The sequence below is a fragment of the Podarcis cretensis genome (genome assembly GCF_951804945.1).
Source record: "Podarcis cretensis genome assembly, chromosome: 17".
Classification (NCBI taxonomy): Eukaryota; Metazoa; Chordata; class Lepidosauria; order Squamata; family Lacertidae; genus Podarcis; species Podarcis cretensis.
This window is the reverse complement of record NC_137187.1, coordinates 39,103,382-39,120,516: the sequence shown is the minus strand read 5'-3', so window position 1 is coordinate 39,120,516 and position 17,135 is coordinate 39,103,382. Positions and strand designations below refer to the sequence as shown.

At 46.7% G+C, this 17,135-nt stretch overlaps 1 protein-coding gene and 1 long non-coding RNA gene across 2 annotated transcripts; one reads left to right on the top strand and one right to left on the bottom strand.

The window, feature by feature from the left end:
* Positions 1 to 247: 247 nt before the first annotated feature.
* On the bottom strand, positions 248 to 2,198 carry LOC307206053. The gene is made up of 2 exons (XR_013834239.1): positions 2,058 to 2,198; positions 248 to 414 (listed from the first exon to the last, which is right to left on the bottom strand). It is a non-coding gene; the product is annotated as an uncharacterized lncRNA (long non-coding RNA).
* Positions 2,199 to 2,326: 128 nt separating this feature from the next.
* On the top strand, positions 2,327 to 16,717 carry FAM50A (family with sequence similarity 50 member A). Its single transcript, XM_079958804.1, has 14 exons — positions 2,327 to 2,462; positions 3,597 to 3,721; positions 6,940 to 7,024; positions 7,182 to 7,281; positions 8,385 to 8,524; positions 8,681 to 8,757; positions 9,101 to 9,167; positions 9,355 to 9,416; positions 10,339 to 10,415; positions 10,835 to 10,889; positions 11,536 to 11,584; positions 12,007 to 12,077; positions 13,340 to 13,450; positions 16,543 to 16,717. Exons 2-14 carry the CDS (start codon positions 3,611 to 3,613, stop codon positions 16,549 to 16,551), a joined length of 1,014 nt encoding a protein of 337 aa, XP_079814930.1. The 5' UTR covers positions 2,327 to 2,462; positions 3,597 to 3,610; the 3' UTR covers positions 16,552 to 16,717.
* The last annotated feature ends 418 nt before the right edge of the window (positions 16,718 to 17,135 follow it).

Genomic DNA, 17,135 nt, shown 5'->3' with positions numbered 1-17,135 from the left:
GGTTTTTATTCTTCCTCTAGCAGAGTGCTTCTGCCATACTGGAGCAATGACCATTAAAAGGCTCTAGAAGAAATCTCTAATTGACTCTTGTGGAGCAGGGACACGAAGAAGGGCCTCAGATGAGGATTGCAGGGTCTGGGTCAGTTCATATATGGATAAACCTTTTGGGCAGATACTGTGAAATTTGCATATTGAAGAATTTAGAGGGCACCACTTATTTCCTGTTGAGCTGCAGAGCCAACTCAAGTAGAATGAAAACATTGTTTACAATATTTAGAAAGGTGGGAAATTCTAAACAGAAGAGGATTCAAACTAGGATTTTTTAAAAAGGATATCCACACAGGTCTCACTCCCAGCTGCCAATTGCAGAATTCTCCACATCTGGGCAAGTGTGGTAGAAGTACGCAGGAATCACTGTAAATGCAATCAGAACATTTAAATAAAACTGGTCACATCTACACCATACATTTAAAGCACATGGCTTCCCTGAAAGAATCCTGAGAAGTTTAAGGGTGCTGGAAATTGTCTCTGATGGGTATAGTTTCCAGGCACAGAGAAGGTTGAAGTTTTCATTGCAGTACTCTGAAAAGTACATTCTATTTTTTTGGGTTTTTTTATGAAGGTAAGATAACACATCCTGCAGGGTTCAAATCCCTTTTCTGCTGGGATGTCTGTACCTTTAAAAGACAAAAATTCAACAGACTTGAGATGCGCAGGGAAGGATTTAACTTGTTTAATTTCTACACCATGTAGTAAGTTTTGAGGGAACAGGATTTGCAAGTCTTCTTTCTTGTAGTACTCTGGAAGAACTGGAAGCATCATGTTGCCTTCCCCCACACCGCAAAAAGCTTGTCCCAAGTTGTGTTTTTATTGTTGGTTTTCACTGATTTTTATATTAGTTATATTTTATATTTTTATATTAGTTCTATTTTTTCTTTGTTTTTCCCCCTTCTTCTTGTTCTTGTTCTTTTTTTTCTCTCTTGTCTTTTTTTCCTTTTAAAAAAGTAATATTTTTTTTTAAAAAAAGATTCTTATATTAGTCACTTCCATCTTTGCAAGAAAAGCGATTAACAGATAAGTGTGACAACTTTGAAGGGCATAAAATAACTGCTGCTAGTGGGGACAAAGATGCAAGGAGAGGGGGAGGCTGTGTTTCCCCCTGCAAACTACAAAAGAAAACGGGGCTTTCTGCAGGCTGACTGCCTAAACCAGCCTTTCCCAACCTTGGGGAGGGAAGATGTTCCAGCTGTTGTTGGACTCCAACTTCTCTCATCCCTAGCCAGCAGGACCACTGATCAGGGATGATGGCGGGGGGGAGGACAATGGGGGTGTTACGGTAAAATCTGGGTGCGAGGCTGCTCTGCCACCCAGCTCGTCGGACTAAGTCCGCGGGTCCTTGCGGAGGAAAATGAGCTCAGCCGGAGACAGGAGCAAGCTGCAGAAGATCCAAGTTTATTGTGCAACAGGTTCAAGGCGAGATTGAACAGCGAGAAAGGGGTGACATGAACTTTTGAAACTTCCCTCCATGTCCCAGAATACAGTGCAAAATACATCCCAGTTACATCATGAATACATTAAGAAGAGGTTGGGTTATACAGATTACAACATGATTACATTAAGAAGAGGTTGGGTTACACAGGATTAACATATGGAGGAGGGAGGGGGAATATGCAGAGCTGGAGATATGCGCAGATAAGCACATCCTGAGTACCGGTGATGAGAAGACAATGGTCCATGTACTGGCATTGCCCGGAGGAAAGGTTGGCAGAGTGATTTGACAGGATTAGGGTCTTGACACCTTGCTTGAGGGATTATGGAGGACAAGGGAGGTGTCATGGAGTCCTAGAGAAATTGAGCAAATTGGCACGTTGAGTTTCTATGAATTTTATAGATTTTAGTCCCTTTTGACATTGACAATTGGAAATAAATGGATATACAGTATTGTAGCGAAGAAGGTGAAGAAGACATGCCCCCCCTTCCGTATCAGGGGAAAGACTATACAGGCTACGATCTTATACACCTGGGAGTAAGCCTCCACTGAGTTCAATGGGGCTTACTTCTGAGTAAATGTGTTCACAGGCTCGCACTGCACGCCTTTGTCTCAAGCGCGTTCCTCCGAGTCCTCCAGAGACACACGGGATTAGTAACCCGCACCGTTTCCGTCCGCTCGGCGGCGGCCCTCTAGGGGGCGCTGGCTCCGCGTCGTCGCCAATCGCGGAGCCGGAAATGGGTCCTGCGCACTGACTCCTCCCTGAGCGAGTTTCCGGAAGACGCTTCATCGCGACAGGGCTTCCACCATAGTGATGCCGCGGGCCAGAGCGGAACTTAGCCAATAGCGGGCGGCTCCGGTTTTCCCCCCTGCCGGAAGTTCCGCTCGCGAGCGACGTAGCTAAGGCAGCTGGTGGGATCCGCGGCTGGAGAAAGGAGCGGCGAAATCAGCGGGTGCTCCTTCTCCTGACCAGGCAAGGCCGCAGAGCTTCCTCACACCGGGCCCGTCCCTTGGCGCGCCCCTCTTTCCCCGGCCGGATCCGAGGCCCTCAGCCGCCCAGGTTCTTCCCCCTCGTCTGCTCCTGCTCTCCGGGCAGCAGCCTTTGCGGGGCCGAGCTGGGGGGTCTGTGGTAGAGCCCTCACAAGCCCCGACACAAGGCCGCTTGGAAGGATTCTGGCTAATGAGGCCGGAAATCTCTTTAGGGACGCTGCCAGCCCGCAGGCGCAACATCCCGGCCGGTTAGTGCGGGCAGCGCCCGCACTCTGGAACTCCCTGCCGATTGATCAAGCAGGCGCCTTCGCTGCGCTCTCTTCGGCGCCTGCTTAGAAACATTCCCAAACCCTGCCCAGATGGTTAGAAGATTGAAGCAGTATCATATTGTAGACAGTAGCATCTCGTCCAGCCTCCTGTGCAGCTGTCCCAGACGGGGATCGAACCTGCAACCTTGGCGCTATCAGCTCCAGGCTCTAAGCAACTGAGCTATCCATAGAATCTTAAGAGTTAGGAGGGACCATCATCTAGTCCAGGCACATTCAACAGGTAGATTGTGATCTACCGGTAGATCACTGAACGTCTGTGGTAGATCACTGGTTACCCCAAAGAAGCTCAACAACTTTGGCTCCCCTAAAAAAGCTCAACAACTTTGACTTGAACCCAAAAAAGGGGGTAGATCACTGCCAGTTTTTAACTCTGTGAGTAGATCGCTGTCTCTTGGGAGCTGGCCACCCCTGATTCTATTCCAACCCCCTGCAATGCAGGTATCTCAGCTAAAGCATCCAGGACAGAGGGCTAACCAACCTCTGTTTAAAAACCTTCAAGGAAGGAGAGCCAGGCTAAAGTAGTTTTAATCTCTTATGTAAGTTTTAAAGTAATGTTGTAATTGTTTCTTAATTTTATTGTTTTGTCTTCCTGTAAACCGCTTTGAGGTTGTTGTTGTTTTGTGTTTGTTTTATAAGCAAGCGGTGTATAAATCTTGTGAAATGAATAAATAATAAATAAATAGTCAAGAGCAGACAGAACTGAGCCAGACGGGCCAATGGTTGCTTGTTATAAAGCTGCTGCTTCATACATTCATGTCTATGTGGGGATTTTTATTTTTGCCTCACAGGTCCATCTACAGCCATGGCGCAATACAAAGGAGCTGCCAGTGAGGCTGGCCGGGCACTCCAGCTGATGAAGAAGAGGGAGAGGCAGCGGGAACATATGGAACAGATGAGGCAACGGATTGCTGAGGTGAAAGGAAGCAGAAGGTCCTAAGGGGCAAGATGAGGGGGGTGGTATTTGGTTGCTGAGAGAGGTATTACCAGGAGGGTGTGGTGCAGAAGCATTGGAGGACTCTGAATGCAGGGAATGGGAAAGAAGGCAGCAGCATGGAATTGTCTGTTCTTTGTTGCCAGGTTGTCAGGAAGAGCCAGTGCAAAATGCAGAAAGGTGTTTTCAAAATGATCATAGAATTTTGTAGAGTTGGAAGGGACCACGAGAGTCATCTAAAAAGTTGCAATGCTTTTCATATGTGATGCTTTTCAAATGCACCTTTAAGCCATTTTTCTGCAATCTGTAGTATTCATACAGTATAAGAAACCAAATTGAGGCATTTTAAAATCAAGCAGATGTTCTAATAAATATTTAACAGCGTATTCAAATGATGGTTGCAGGTAATACAACACCCTAGTCCATGGTGAAGCTGAGCATGCTGAGTAAAAATACTTTAAACCAACGTATCTATCTTTTGGCAATAGTTGTGGATAATAGTTTCCTCACGATTCCTTCCCCCCACTACATTTCAGTTGGCCCTTGGCATAGTTTTTTGTTTTTTCTTTAACTTCACTGCTCTCTTCCATTATAGAGTTGAAGGGGTACTATGGGTCAGTTCAATCCCTGCCCTAAGCAACCTTAAATATTTTTCCTTGCAAACCTCTCTAGGAAGATTTCACAACTTGTTGTTTTACCATAGGGATGGAGAACCTCTGTTCTTCCAAATGTTGACCTTCAGCTCCCATCAGCCTAGCTAGCATAGTCAATGATCAGGGATGACAGGAGTCATAGTCCAAAAGCAACTGGAGAGTCACAGGTTCCCCATCTCTCTATCACCAGATTTCTCTTAGAGGTTTTTATTCTTCTGGCTTGATGTATTCTGTATATTCTTGTCTCCTTTTCAATCACTTGTCCACCCCACCTCTCCTTTTCAATCACTTGTCCACCCCACCTCTTGTAAAATTCCTGGCTACCAGATAAAAAAATTCCTGTGTGGTTGTATCCCTTTTTGTGAATATTCGTTTTCTGCATGACTACGGTTTGCAGTTTTCTTCTGTTATTACTGTCAGAAATTGCCCATCTTCCTCAGCCTATCTGTCACATAACTTATCTTTCCAAAATACTTTTCTAACTGTCTGAGTATAGTGAAGTACATTCCCTCCACCCCACCTCTTTTAAAACCTGGACTTTGTTATCCTTTCTCTTTCATTTTATTTGATTAATCACATCTTTCATGTTAGGATCATCACCATCACATTGTCTGTTAGTATTGCTCTGTCGAAGTGAACTAAGATTTAAATGAATTGAGATTCTTACCATTCTATTAACCTGCTGAAAGAGAAAAAAATAATCTCAAATGCATGCAAAGTCCCTTGCATAGTTAAATAGGTTCTGTCTCCAACAAATATGGTAATTGCAGCAAATGTAGAAAAATTATAGGTGCTCAGAAATGTGCCTCAAAACATGAAATATTTCCAGTCCTGAGTTAGTTCCTTATTATATTGAACAGGTGTGGGAAGCACTGGGGCCTCCAGATGTCAGTGAACTGCAATTTCCATCAGTATGGCAAATGGCGAAGGATGTTGGTAGTTGTAGTTCAGCATTTGGAGGGCCAAACACCTGATCTTGAATATTGGTTCGCTGCTTTGCAACTTGAACACCAAGCACATGCCTTTGAAATCTCCCTATCCTCCAAGCAGTAGGGCATAACACAGCTGCTTCTACCTACTCCAGTCTTGGCATCTCGCTCCCTCTACCTGCTGTCACAAGCAAGAATCCTAAGTGTGTCGTACCTGAGGGGGGCAGTGGATGACAGGACCAGTGAGGGAGCAGACACAACTTCCTTTTCTTCTGCTTTATTAGGAGATTCAAAGTTTTATATGAAGTGCCTGGGCTTCAACACTGCTTTTTTCTGTAGTGTTAAGCTCACCAAACAGAAAGGTGTTTCACTAGAAACAGGAGAGCTTAGATTGTGCAGTGTGTATTTAGTGCCAGAGAACAATTTAATTCTTTATTAGAGAATTCCTCATTCAACAGCTCTGATGGATTTTGCGGGTCTCTAAGCAGACATTCACAGTGTTATCTTTTTTCCTTCATCCAGATACATTCACAGGTATTGCCATTCCTTTCATCTTGGACCTGGGTGACCGTATACTTTTTCTGCAATGCATTGAGTTTATAGACTACTTTCCCCCTTTCCCTGTGTTTTTATAACAACCTATACCCCCTGAATAATAATGACACTTCAGTCTTGAGAGCTTTCCCCAACAAGTCTTGCCAACAGTACCACTGCTTCTGACAATGTTTAGCTCACCTTGCTTGCTTCCCCTGGGTTCCCTCTTAGTATACAAAAATGCTGTGTGCTTGAAAGTCTCAAATGAGCTCTCTTCTTGCCTTGGACCTTCCTGTGCTTCTGCAGGGCACTTGTTCCTTCCAAAAATGATTACAGATCCTTGGACTTTGTTCTCTGGGCTCACATCTCCCAACCATTTAGATCAGCCTTCCCAGTGTGGTACTTTTCAGATGTTTTGAATTACAGTTGCCGTCACTCTTGACCATTGGCCGTGCTGGCTGGGACAGGTGGGAGCTGGAGTTCAAAACATCTGGGGGATACCAGAGGGTGGGTGTGCTGTAGATCACTTATTCGATTGACAAGGCAATGGCAATGTTGATAAAACAAATATGGTTTGGGGTGTTGGCCCTTTCTTGTGGAGCCTGACTTCTCAGCCTTGAAGACATGGAATTCCTCCTGGCAGCACTGCCTGTGAAGCAAAACATTTTGGTTGAGGACCTTTCCATGCCCAACTTGACTTCTTTCCTTGGTGAAAAGGATTTTCCTCTTTTTCTTTACTTCTTTCAATCAAAATCAGTAGAACATGTACATAATCTGTCCCAAGTCTTTGGATTAAGGTAGGCTATGAATCTAAAATAGTTGGGATACAGAGTGTGAGTGCTTATCTTAACCAAGGGCAGGATGAGATGAGAACACTAAGGGCATGTGAGGTTTTCCTATGGCTGCCCTGACCCCAAACAGCACATGGGTTGATGTCCCCTAATCTGTGTTCCTCCTCCTCTTGGGGTAGTTGTACATCTTTGTAGATTTAGTCTAAGAAGGTGGGCTGGAAGTAGTAACTGGAATATCGCTGAGTCTCTAGCTTCTTGCGGCAGCAAACTTGATCTCCTCTTTCCCATGGCAGGAGAACATCATGAAGTCAAACATTGACAAGAAATTCTCAGCTCACTATGATGCAGTGGAAGCTGAGCTGAAATCCAGCACTGTTGGTGAGTGTGGGAAGGGAGCCCAGTGCTGGGGAATGAGGCTGCGGGGTCCTAGTCTCCATTCTTTGACTTGAATGGATGAATAGACTCTACTTCCCTGCACAGAGCTGGGTAATCATCACATGGGAGGCCTGATTCCCAGCACATTTTCTTCTGATAGGTCTGGTGACCCTCAACGACATGAAGGCCAAGCAAGAGGCTCTCGTAAAGGAGCGGGAGAAGCAGCTGGCAAAGAAGGAGCAGTCCAAAGAGCTGCAGCTGTGAGTTGTGGGTGTTCTGGGTAGACTGGGATGGGCAATATTTTTTCTCTCCTTCATGAATGTTCCCCCTATACTATAGGGTGGTGTATAAGATCTGGAGTGCCATAATGGTTAAGACCGTAGAGTTGGATGGGCCATGGAGGTCATCTGGTCCAAGCCCTTGGCACAATGTACCTTCAGCATCCCTGGTGGGTGGCTATTCAGATGTAGGCTGTGCAGTGAGAACACCCCATTTTAAACTATAGAACACTAAGACATGCAGTCAGTCATGTTCAGGAGAGGCAGAACAAGGTGCTTCTTCATGCATTGCGTAATTTTGAAATCCACTAAGCCTTTGTGAATTAAAAAAAGGGATCAATCTGTTGTCTGTTAATTAGCCTGTCCACTAACCGAATGGAACTTCTGTGTCCAGAGGCATTATATCTGCACAAAACTAAGAAAAAAACTGGAGCTAAACCAAGGAAGAATATTGCCTTCATGCCTTTCTCGTGAGCTTGCCAAGGCAACCACTGGCTACGGTTGGAAGCAAGGGTGCTGGGCTGTGTGGGTGCTTGATCTGATCCAGCAGGGCCTTGAGCAAGCCACTATTTTCTCTCAGCCTTGGTGACTCCTCCTGCAGTACAGGCAACACAATACTGGCCAAACTTACAAGGTTGTTATGAAGATTACTGTGGTAATGGTTGTGAAACACTTTGAGCATTGTTAAGCACAGGTATTGCCTGAAGGCTTATGATGCAGCCACTCACTGGGCCTGGGTCTGATCTGGATGGGAGACTGCCTGACAACCCCATGAAAGTTGCTTTAAGTTCCAAGATAAAAGAAAGGCAGAATATAAATAATCCTAAATAAATAAGGACATGTTGTTATTCACTTACCTCTAGTGTAGCAGCTTTGTGACTCTTAAGTTCCCTTCCTGCCTATCTCCCTAATCTGAGAAGTATGACCAGTCTGGGGATACTCGTAACATCAACCCCTCTTTCCTCTTCAGGTCACTTGCTGTTTTTCAACTCTCTGCTTTCCTCCACCATCTTTGGAATGCTTTGTTTCCCCCTCCCCATGAGGGGACATGCCCTGTGAAGCTGATGTTGGCTTGTTCCTCATAGGAAGCTGGAGCGCATGCGGGAGCGGGAACGCAAGCAGGAGCAGAAGCGCAAGATCTCAAGCTTGTCCTTCACCCTGGATGAGGAGGAGGAAGATGATGGCATCGAGGAGGAAGAGGAAGAGGCAGAGCTGGAGCGGGAAGGTGAGGACTGGAAGGCTGGGTGCTCCCAGGTGGAGAGGGAAGCCCAGGTGGGCCTGGATAGTGGTGATGCTGGAAGCAAGGTGGGCCTGTGAAGGGATGGCTGTGAAGTTTCAAGGGTAGCTCCTCACTCTTGTCTGATTGCACCACCTCCCTCAGAGCTGGCCCCCAAGAAGAAGAAACTGGGGAAGAACCCAGATGTGGACACCAGCTTCCTGCCTGACCGTGACCGTGAGGTACACTGCTTATCTGCCTTCTGTGGCGCCCACCCACCTCCATCCTCAAGTGCCCTGGAGGGGTCCCCAATGCCCCTTGCCAGCTGCATCTTGCAAGGCACTTTGCTCCCATCTTTCCCTCTGTGGATTGTTCCTTTCTGCACTAAGGCAGGAGCGAGGATCCTGTGGCCTCTCCTGAAGTTACTGGACTGACTCCAGCTCCCATCTTCCCTGATCCAGTGGCCATGTTGGCTGGAGGCTGATGGGAGTTGGAGTCCAAAAACATCGGGAAGGTGCTGGGTTTCCCCAGCCCCACCAAGGCATCACCCTGACAGCTTTTGCCCTCTCCTCCTCCGGTTTCCAGGAGGAAGAAAATCGCCTGCGAGAAGAACTTCGCCAGGAGTGGGAAGCCAAACAGGAGAAAATAAAGAGTGAGTGATGGAATGTGGTGTCGGTGGCCTGGCCTTGACCACTGGTTATCAGAGCCTGTCATGTGGTCATAGCAGGGGAGGGGTATTGTTTACAGGAAGATGCTGGAGGTTTTCATATTTCTTCTGATGAGAGAGGTTTTTATTCTGCTCTTCTCTTGACTCCTCTGCGATTTTCCTCTCCCACCAGGTGAAGAAATAGAAATCACCTTCAGCTACTGGGATGGCTCTGGGCACCGCCGGACTGTCAAGGTGAGCTTTGCTCTGTTCTTAGCTTTGGAAAAGGAGTTGGTGGCTTAGCGTGTGGGGTGGTAGGAGCCCATGTGGTTGGCTTTTTCCATTCAGTGCACCAGTGGTGGGGAACCTTTTTGTCCTGCATCCCAAATCTGACTAGGGCTGGGGGCACCTGCCTGTCAGCTAACATCCCAAATGGGAACAGGACACACAACAAATACAGAATTAAACCCTGTCCTCCTGCCCATCAGCTGCTGTCAACAGTGATGTCAGCTGATGGGCGGGTGAGCACGGTTTGGGGAAATTGGCCTTGCGGGCCACATTGAACCCCCTGGCAGGCAAAGGCTGGCACACAGGCTGGAGGATCCTCACCCCTGCAGAGCACAAACCCCCCAGTGTATGACCACCTATGGACTGATAACGTTGCTCTTAGCTCTCTACCCCATGAATTAATAGCTACTTGCACCAAAATATCCACAGTTTTAGTTTACTAATCTACCAATTAAGGCCTGAAGCCATTAATCTTATATGTAAAATAATCCCCTCTCATTCATATTCACACACACACACAGTGGAGTGACTGAGTGTGAGAGAGGGTGTGCATCAGTGCGCTGTAGTGTTTAGAGCCTCAGTGTATGTATTTGGTTAAAATCCCCACTCAGCCATGAAGCTTACTTGCTGAGTGACTTTGAACCAGTCCCTCTCTCAACCTCGCTGTACAGGATTGTGGTGAGGACAAAAGCATAGAGAAACACATGTGCTGGTTTGAGCTCCTTGAAGGAATAACAAGATGTAAATGTAATAAATACCCCCCCCCCCACACACATACATACTAGCCGTGTGTGTATCCTTTGAGGATTCTGCAGGTTATATTTTTGGGCTGGGGCATGTAAATGAGGAAGATCCATTCCAGACTGACTTTCATTTCCCCGCAGTGCAGATGAAGAAGGGCAACACCATCCAGCAGTTCCTGCAAAAGGCCCTGGAGATCTTGCGTAAGGACTTCAGTGAACTCCGGTAAAGGACTTGGCAGAGTTGAGGTAGCTCACCCAGGGTGGCGGGAATGGTATGGCCAAAGCGTAAGAGAGAGATCATAGAGTCCAAGTCATCGTGGTCTAGTAGGGAGTGTAAGATCTGGCCGTGGTAGATTTGAGTTAAAAGTCCCTACCTCTTGGCCTTAGATCTTCATCTGTAAAATGAGGATGATTCATTAATATGCAAAGTCACAGTAGGAGCTGACAGCACAGACTTTGTAATGCAGCCATCATACTACATGTACACAAACACAAGGCAAGCAGAGTGCGGGAGAAAGGTGGATGTTTTTCTGGAGCATGTTTCAGTCAGAGTTACTGGCTGCTGAGGGTATGAGGCTTATTGGGCAGGGGAAGATGTTGCGTTTAGACTTTGAGTATGTCTCTCCTTTGCTCCCCTTGCAGGTCAGCTGGTGTGGAGCAACTTATGTACATCAAGGAGGATCTGATCATCCCACATGTGAGTGGACGGCCCTGGGCCAGCCTGTTCTGTTTTTCAGCACCCTGCCCCCTTTATGCACGGGGAGAAGGCATCCAAATTGTACCTAATCATCCTTGTCCTAGTGATCTAAGAGCCAGAAGATCTGAACTTCCTTACTTAGACTTTCCAGAGCATTAGAGGGGTGTGTGAAGCAGGATTCTCCCTCCCTCCTGTCCCCAACAAAAGTTCAAACAAAACTAGGAGGAAACACTTGACTTGTTGTGCACAGGGACTGCCAGTGCTTGCTTTTAGGGAAGTCCACTTCCTGCTTTGAGAAATATTTAAAGAGACCCCAACTTCCATCTCCCCCAGTAGTCCCATGTGATCTTCCTTTGACTCAATCAGCATGTGAAGTGGGATGGTTAAGCCAGATTCAATTAAGTCCCCCCTGGAAAGAAGTGGAATAGCTCTACGTCTGTCTGAGTGGGGTGGGACCCCATTCTTTTTCAAACACTGAAACAAACCCCAGTTAACACTTTCTTTTTGTGGGGGACACTGCCCTTTGTTTCCGTCCCAGTTCCCATCTGCCACAAATAAAGTAAGTCCATTGGCTGCGTTCCTCTTTGTGGGCTGGGAATATTTTTGAGACATCCCTTCCTGAACCCATTTCTTCCTGCCTGTCTAGCACCACAGCTTCTATGACTTCATCGTCACCAAGGCCCGGGGGAAAAGCGGTGAGTTTTTTCTGCCCTTCCTCCATTCTGAGTCTACCTGGGGAAGTAATGCGGGGGGCGGGTTCTGTTCTAGTTACTGTGGCACAGACACAGTGGTGGTCAGAGTCAGATTGGGCTGCAGTTGCATGTTGGCAGAGAGAAGGTTGCTTGGGCTAAGAGAAAAGGCAAAGGGGCATAAACATAGAATCAATGGGCAAATCCCAATGAGACTGTCCCCTGTGACATGGTGACAATCAAAGGGGTAGCGACGGAAGCATTGGTGGAAAGGGAGAGGCTGAAAAGGGGATGCAGACTTTTCTGTGGGTTATAAAAGTACTTGGCTGAGGTTGAAGGTTCAAGAGAGGGGTTTGGGCTGTGGGGGTAGGAGTGATAAGCTCCAGTATGAGCCGTTTCTCTCTCCCTTGGGGTGCTCCCCAATCCAGGGCCGCTCTTCAATTTTGATGTACACGATGATGTTCGGCTTCTGAGTGATGCAACGGTGGAAAAAGATGAGGTGAGGAGGAGGAGGGAACCTGGCCCAGTGCTGCCAAGTCCATAGTCTTTACAGGCCTTCCAACTGAGAAATCCTTCCACCTGACATAAGAGCCAGCATGGTTGTCTCTTACCGCAGGCACTCAGCTTCCTGCACAGCAGCCCACCCCACCCCTCCTTCCTTTCCCCAGCCCAGCCCCCTCCAGATGCTAATGGTCTTCTAGCTCCCCGCATCCTCCCCTGCCTGCTGGGGCTGATGGGAGCTATTTATTTCATAGCATTTATGCACTGCTTGGTTGCAAAAAAACAGTCAAAGCAGTTTACAAAAGATAAAACAGTAAAATTAGAAGAAATTCACTGCCATACTTTAAAACAAACAAAACGTAAAATACTAAGACAGATTTAATTTACCTCAGCTTCCTAAACATCACGGTTGGCTTGCCTAAACAGGGATGTTTTTAGCAAGCGCTGAAAAGAACACAGTGAAGGCGCCTGCTTAGTCTCAATAGGCAGGGAGTTCCAAAGTATAGCCACTGCCATGCTAAATGATCAAGTTCTGTATTAGGTGGCACCTATAGTAGTGCCAGGGATGTGGGTGGCGCTGTGGGTTAAACCACAAAGCCTAGCACTTGCCGATCAGAAGGTTGGCGGTTTGAATCCCCGCGACGGGGTGAGCTCCCGTTGCTCAGTCCCTACTCCTGCCAACCTAGCAGTTCGAAAGCACGTCAAAGTGCAAGTAGATAAATAGGTACCGCTCCGGTGGGAAGGTAAATGGCGTTTCCATGCGCTGCTCTGGTTCGCCAGAAGCGGCTTAGTCATACTGGCCACATGACCCGGAAGCTGTACGCCGGCTCCCCCGGCCAATAAAGCAAGATGAGTGCCGCAACCCCAGACTGGACCTAATGGTCAGGGGTCCCTTTCCCTCTATAGTAGTACCAATTCTGCTGATTGACGTAGTCTGGTGGGCTCATGCGAGGACAGGCTATCTTGTAGGTAAACTGGTCCAAAGCTAAGGGAAATCCTGCTGCTCCTTCTGGATCAAGTGCAAGGGAAGCACCGCATAGAGTACATTTCACTCCAGAAAACATGGACAACACTTGACTGGGGAATGGCTGATGCAAAGAACCCCTTCCCACCAACTCTGCTGTCTGCATTGGGGAAGGAGGGGACGTGCTCAAACAATCCTTGTCTTCAGATAAAGCTTTCACCCCCATTCTGAGCTGGTTGGGCTTTTCTGACCATAGTTTCCCCCACCCCAATTCCCCTCTTGTCCGCCATCTCCAGTCCCACGCCGGCAAAGTGGTGCTTCGCAGCTGGTATGAAAAGAACAAGCATATTTTCCCTGCAAGCCGGTGGGAGCCCTACGACCCCGAGAAGAAGTGGGACAAGTACACGGTAGGGAGTGGGGGGAGCTGGGGGAAGGGGTGTGATAAGGATGGGGGAGCTCTGAAGGAAGGAGCGTTCAGCAGGGGAGAGGCGTCTCAAATACTGGGAGTGTCAAATGACTTGCCTTGCGAATTTATGGCAGTATGAGTATATCCCTGTGAAATTATACAGTGGTGCCTCGCAAGACGAAAAGAATCCGTTCCACGAGTCTCTTCGTCTAGCGTTTTTTTTGTCTTGCGAAGCAAGCCCATTGACGGCTTAGCGGATTAGCAGTTTAGCGGCTTTTAGCAGATAAGCAGCTTAGCAGCTTAGAAAAAAGGGGGGGGAGGAAAAAAAACCCGCAGGAATTCGCAAGACATTTTCGTCTTGCGAAGCAAGCCCATAGGAAATTCGTTTTGCGAAGCACCTCCAAAATGGAAAACTCTTTCGTCTAGCGAGTTTTCCGTCTTGCGAGGCGTTCGTCTTGCGGGGCACCACTGTATTGGGCTTTTTTCAGAGTACTCTAAATGCTATGTCTGTGATGTCTTGCCCTGTAAGGTAGGCCAAGATTGATCAGTATCCCTATTACTAATGGATCATTGAGAGATAATGGCTTGCATAAACCTTTGCAGCAAGTTTATATAGCTGAGGTCAGATTTGAACTGGGACTGTTCCCTTAACAACCACAGTACTCAACAATCTGTCTTCACAAATTCTCCCTTGCTGGAACTCTCTTGCCAAGGAATTCTTGATGGTGCTCTCTATCTTCTGCTTCATCTTCTCTGTCTAACTGAACCTGTGAGGTTTTGCTTGATGATGATCGTGACAACCACAACAATAACAACTTTTATTATTTCTATTCTGCCTAATTGACTGGGTTGCCCCAGCCACTCTGGAAGGCTCTAAAAAGTCACCTGTTTGACATCTTTTGGGAGGGCGAGAAGGCTCTCTGCCTGGTTCTCTGTAACCCCACTTCTCACAGTGAGGGAACTACCAGAAAGCCCACAGAGGTGGACGTCAGTGTCCAGGCTGGACAATGGAGGTGGAGGCACTCTTTCAGATATATTGGGTTGAAGCTGTTTAGGGCTTTAAAGGTCAGCACCAACACCTTGAATTGTGCTTGGAAATGTACGGGAAGTCAGTGTAGATCCTTTAGGACCAGTCTTCTATGGTCACAGCAGCCACTCCCAGTCACCAGTTTAGCTGCCACATTCTCGATTAGTTGTAGTTTTCTGAGCAATTGCTTTGTGGTTGTAGACGTTTTAAACTCACCATTCCTTGAGGCATTTTGGCAGCAGTCTTTTATAGCTGTGAAGTGGTTTTTGTTGGGCCTGGGCTGTTTATTGTGTTTTAATAATCGTAAGTCACCTCAAGTTTTGAAGAAGCAGGAGGGGAGAATGTTTCAGTGCCTTTAGAGCAGAGATGGGAACCTGTGGACCTTAAGAAGTTGTTGTTGAAACTCCCATAAGCCCCAGTCAGTAAATGGTCAGGGATAATGGGAATTGGGAGTCCACCAACATCTGAAGGGCCCACAGGTTCACCAGCTGCAATGTTGTGTGTAATGCGTAGCTTGGCCTAGTGAATCATAGAATCATAGAGTTGGAAGAGACCACAAGGGCCATCGAGTCCAACCCCCTGCCAAGCAGGAAACACCATCAGAGCACTCCTGACATATGGTTGTCAAGCCTCTGCTTAAAGACCTCCAAAGAAGGAGACTCCACCACACTCCTTGGCAGCAAATTCCACTGTCGAAGAGCTCTTACTGTCAGGAAGTTCTTCCTAATGTTTAGGTGGAATCTTCTTTCTTGTAGTTTGGAACCATTGCTCCGTGTTCGCTTCTCTGGAGCAGCAGAAAACAACCTTTCTCCCTCCTCTATGTGACATCCTTTTATATATTTGAACATGGCTATCATATCACCCCTTAACCTCCTCTTCTCCAGGCTAAACATGCCCAGCTCCCTTAGCCGTTCCTCATAAGACATCGTTTCCAGGCCTTTGACCATTTTGGTTGCCCTCCTCTGGACACGTTCCAGTTTGTCAGTGTCCTTCTTGAACTGTGGTGCCCAGAACTGGACACAGTACTCCAGGTGAGGTCTGACCAGAGCAGAATACAGTGGCACTATTACTTCCCTTGATCTAGATGCTATACTCCTATTGATGCAGCCCAGAATTGCATTGGCTTCTTTAGCTGCCGCGTCACACTGTTGGCTCATGTCAAGTTTGTGGTCAACCAAGACTCCTAGATCCTTTTCACATGTACTGCTCTCAAGCCAGGTGTCACCCATCTTGTATTTGTGCCTCTCATTTTTTTTGCCCAAGTGCAATACTTTACATTTCTCCCTGTTAAAATTCATCTTGTTTGTTTTGGCCCAGTTCTCTAATCTGTCAAGGTTAGTGTCCTCCATTCGAATTGCTCACTCCTTCATTCCAGAATCTTGAGCACCCTGTGCTGCAGTTATTTAGCACATCTGCAAAGCGATCAGGTTTGATCACCCCATTGTGCAAACCGCCCTGAGATTGTCGGATGAAGGGCAGTATGTAAATTTAATTAACAAAGAAGCAAATAATTTTAAAGGAGAATATAGCATGGCAAGTACTAAGATAACATCAAGAAGGGATGATAAACAACATTAATTTGCCTGTACCCAAAGAATAGAGGAGACTGAGAGCTGATTGGTGCTCTTTAACATCCTCTTTTTTGTGTGTGGCTGTGATATCTGCGTCAAAGATTCTTAAAATTCAAGCTCCTCCTCTTGCAGATTCATCCAATTGATGACTCGTACACAATCTGTTTCCTGCCATTTTGCTTTCCCAGCAGCTAGCAGAAACGATGATTCTTAACCCACAAGGCCATGGCCTTGTCCTTTGCATCATCAAATTTCCTCACTCGTGGTTTATCACTGTGGTCTGTTAGGTCATTAGCATTATTCCGCTGTAAATGAACGAGGCACTGCTCTTCTGTAGTCACCCTAAGCGCAAAGAGATGCCACTGTGGTACCTGACCTAGCTATGGAGTGGTGCCCCAGTTCATGTGGTTTTTACAAGCGGTGCCCATTGCTTCCTGGCAAAACTTCTACAGCATGGTACTGGAACAACTCCCAACCTCTTCTTCCTTCCCACAGATCCGCTGAGGGACAGATGAAGCTGCTGAACCTCTGTTGGTGTGATACGTGGCTGCATTCCGGAAGCTGCTGCAGCATCTGCCCTTTATCCCACTCCAGCCCTCCAACCTCTGCAGCTGCACCTTCATTCCTAACTGTATCAGCCTTTGGTGAAATAAACTTTGCCTCACTGAAACATGAAGTGTTGTGTTGTACCACTTGTGGCCAAGGGCTGCCAAATCTGCCAGACTGAAACTTCATTTGAGCCATAGGATAGTACTGGAATCTGCTTTGAGACTCTGGGTCTAATGGAGGCCTGATCAGTTGATTTCTCATTTTCTCTAACAAGTGTTTCATGCTACTTACTGCTAAGATGCAAAATAAGTAACAAAAGATGCTAGCCTGAAAATATATTGCCTCACCCTCATCAGAGTTGTATTCATCTGTTTTTAATTCAACAAGGGGAAGGGGAGAAAAAGATTAATTTAGATTAAAGATTAAATAATAATAATTAAAAAAATTAAAGAGAAAAGAAAGAAGAAAACTGAAATAATAATATACAAAAAATTCTAATAACAGTTAAAGGGACATATTGACATATAAAAGGAAGGTGT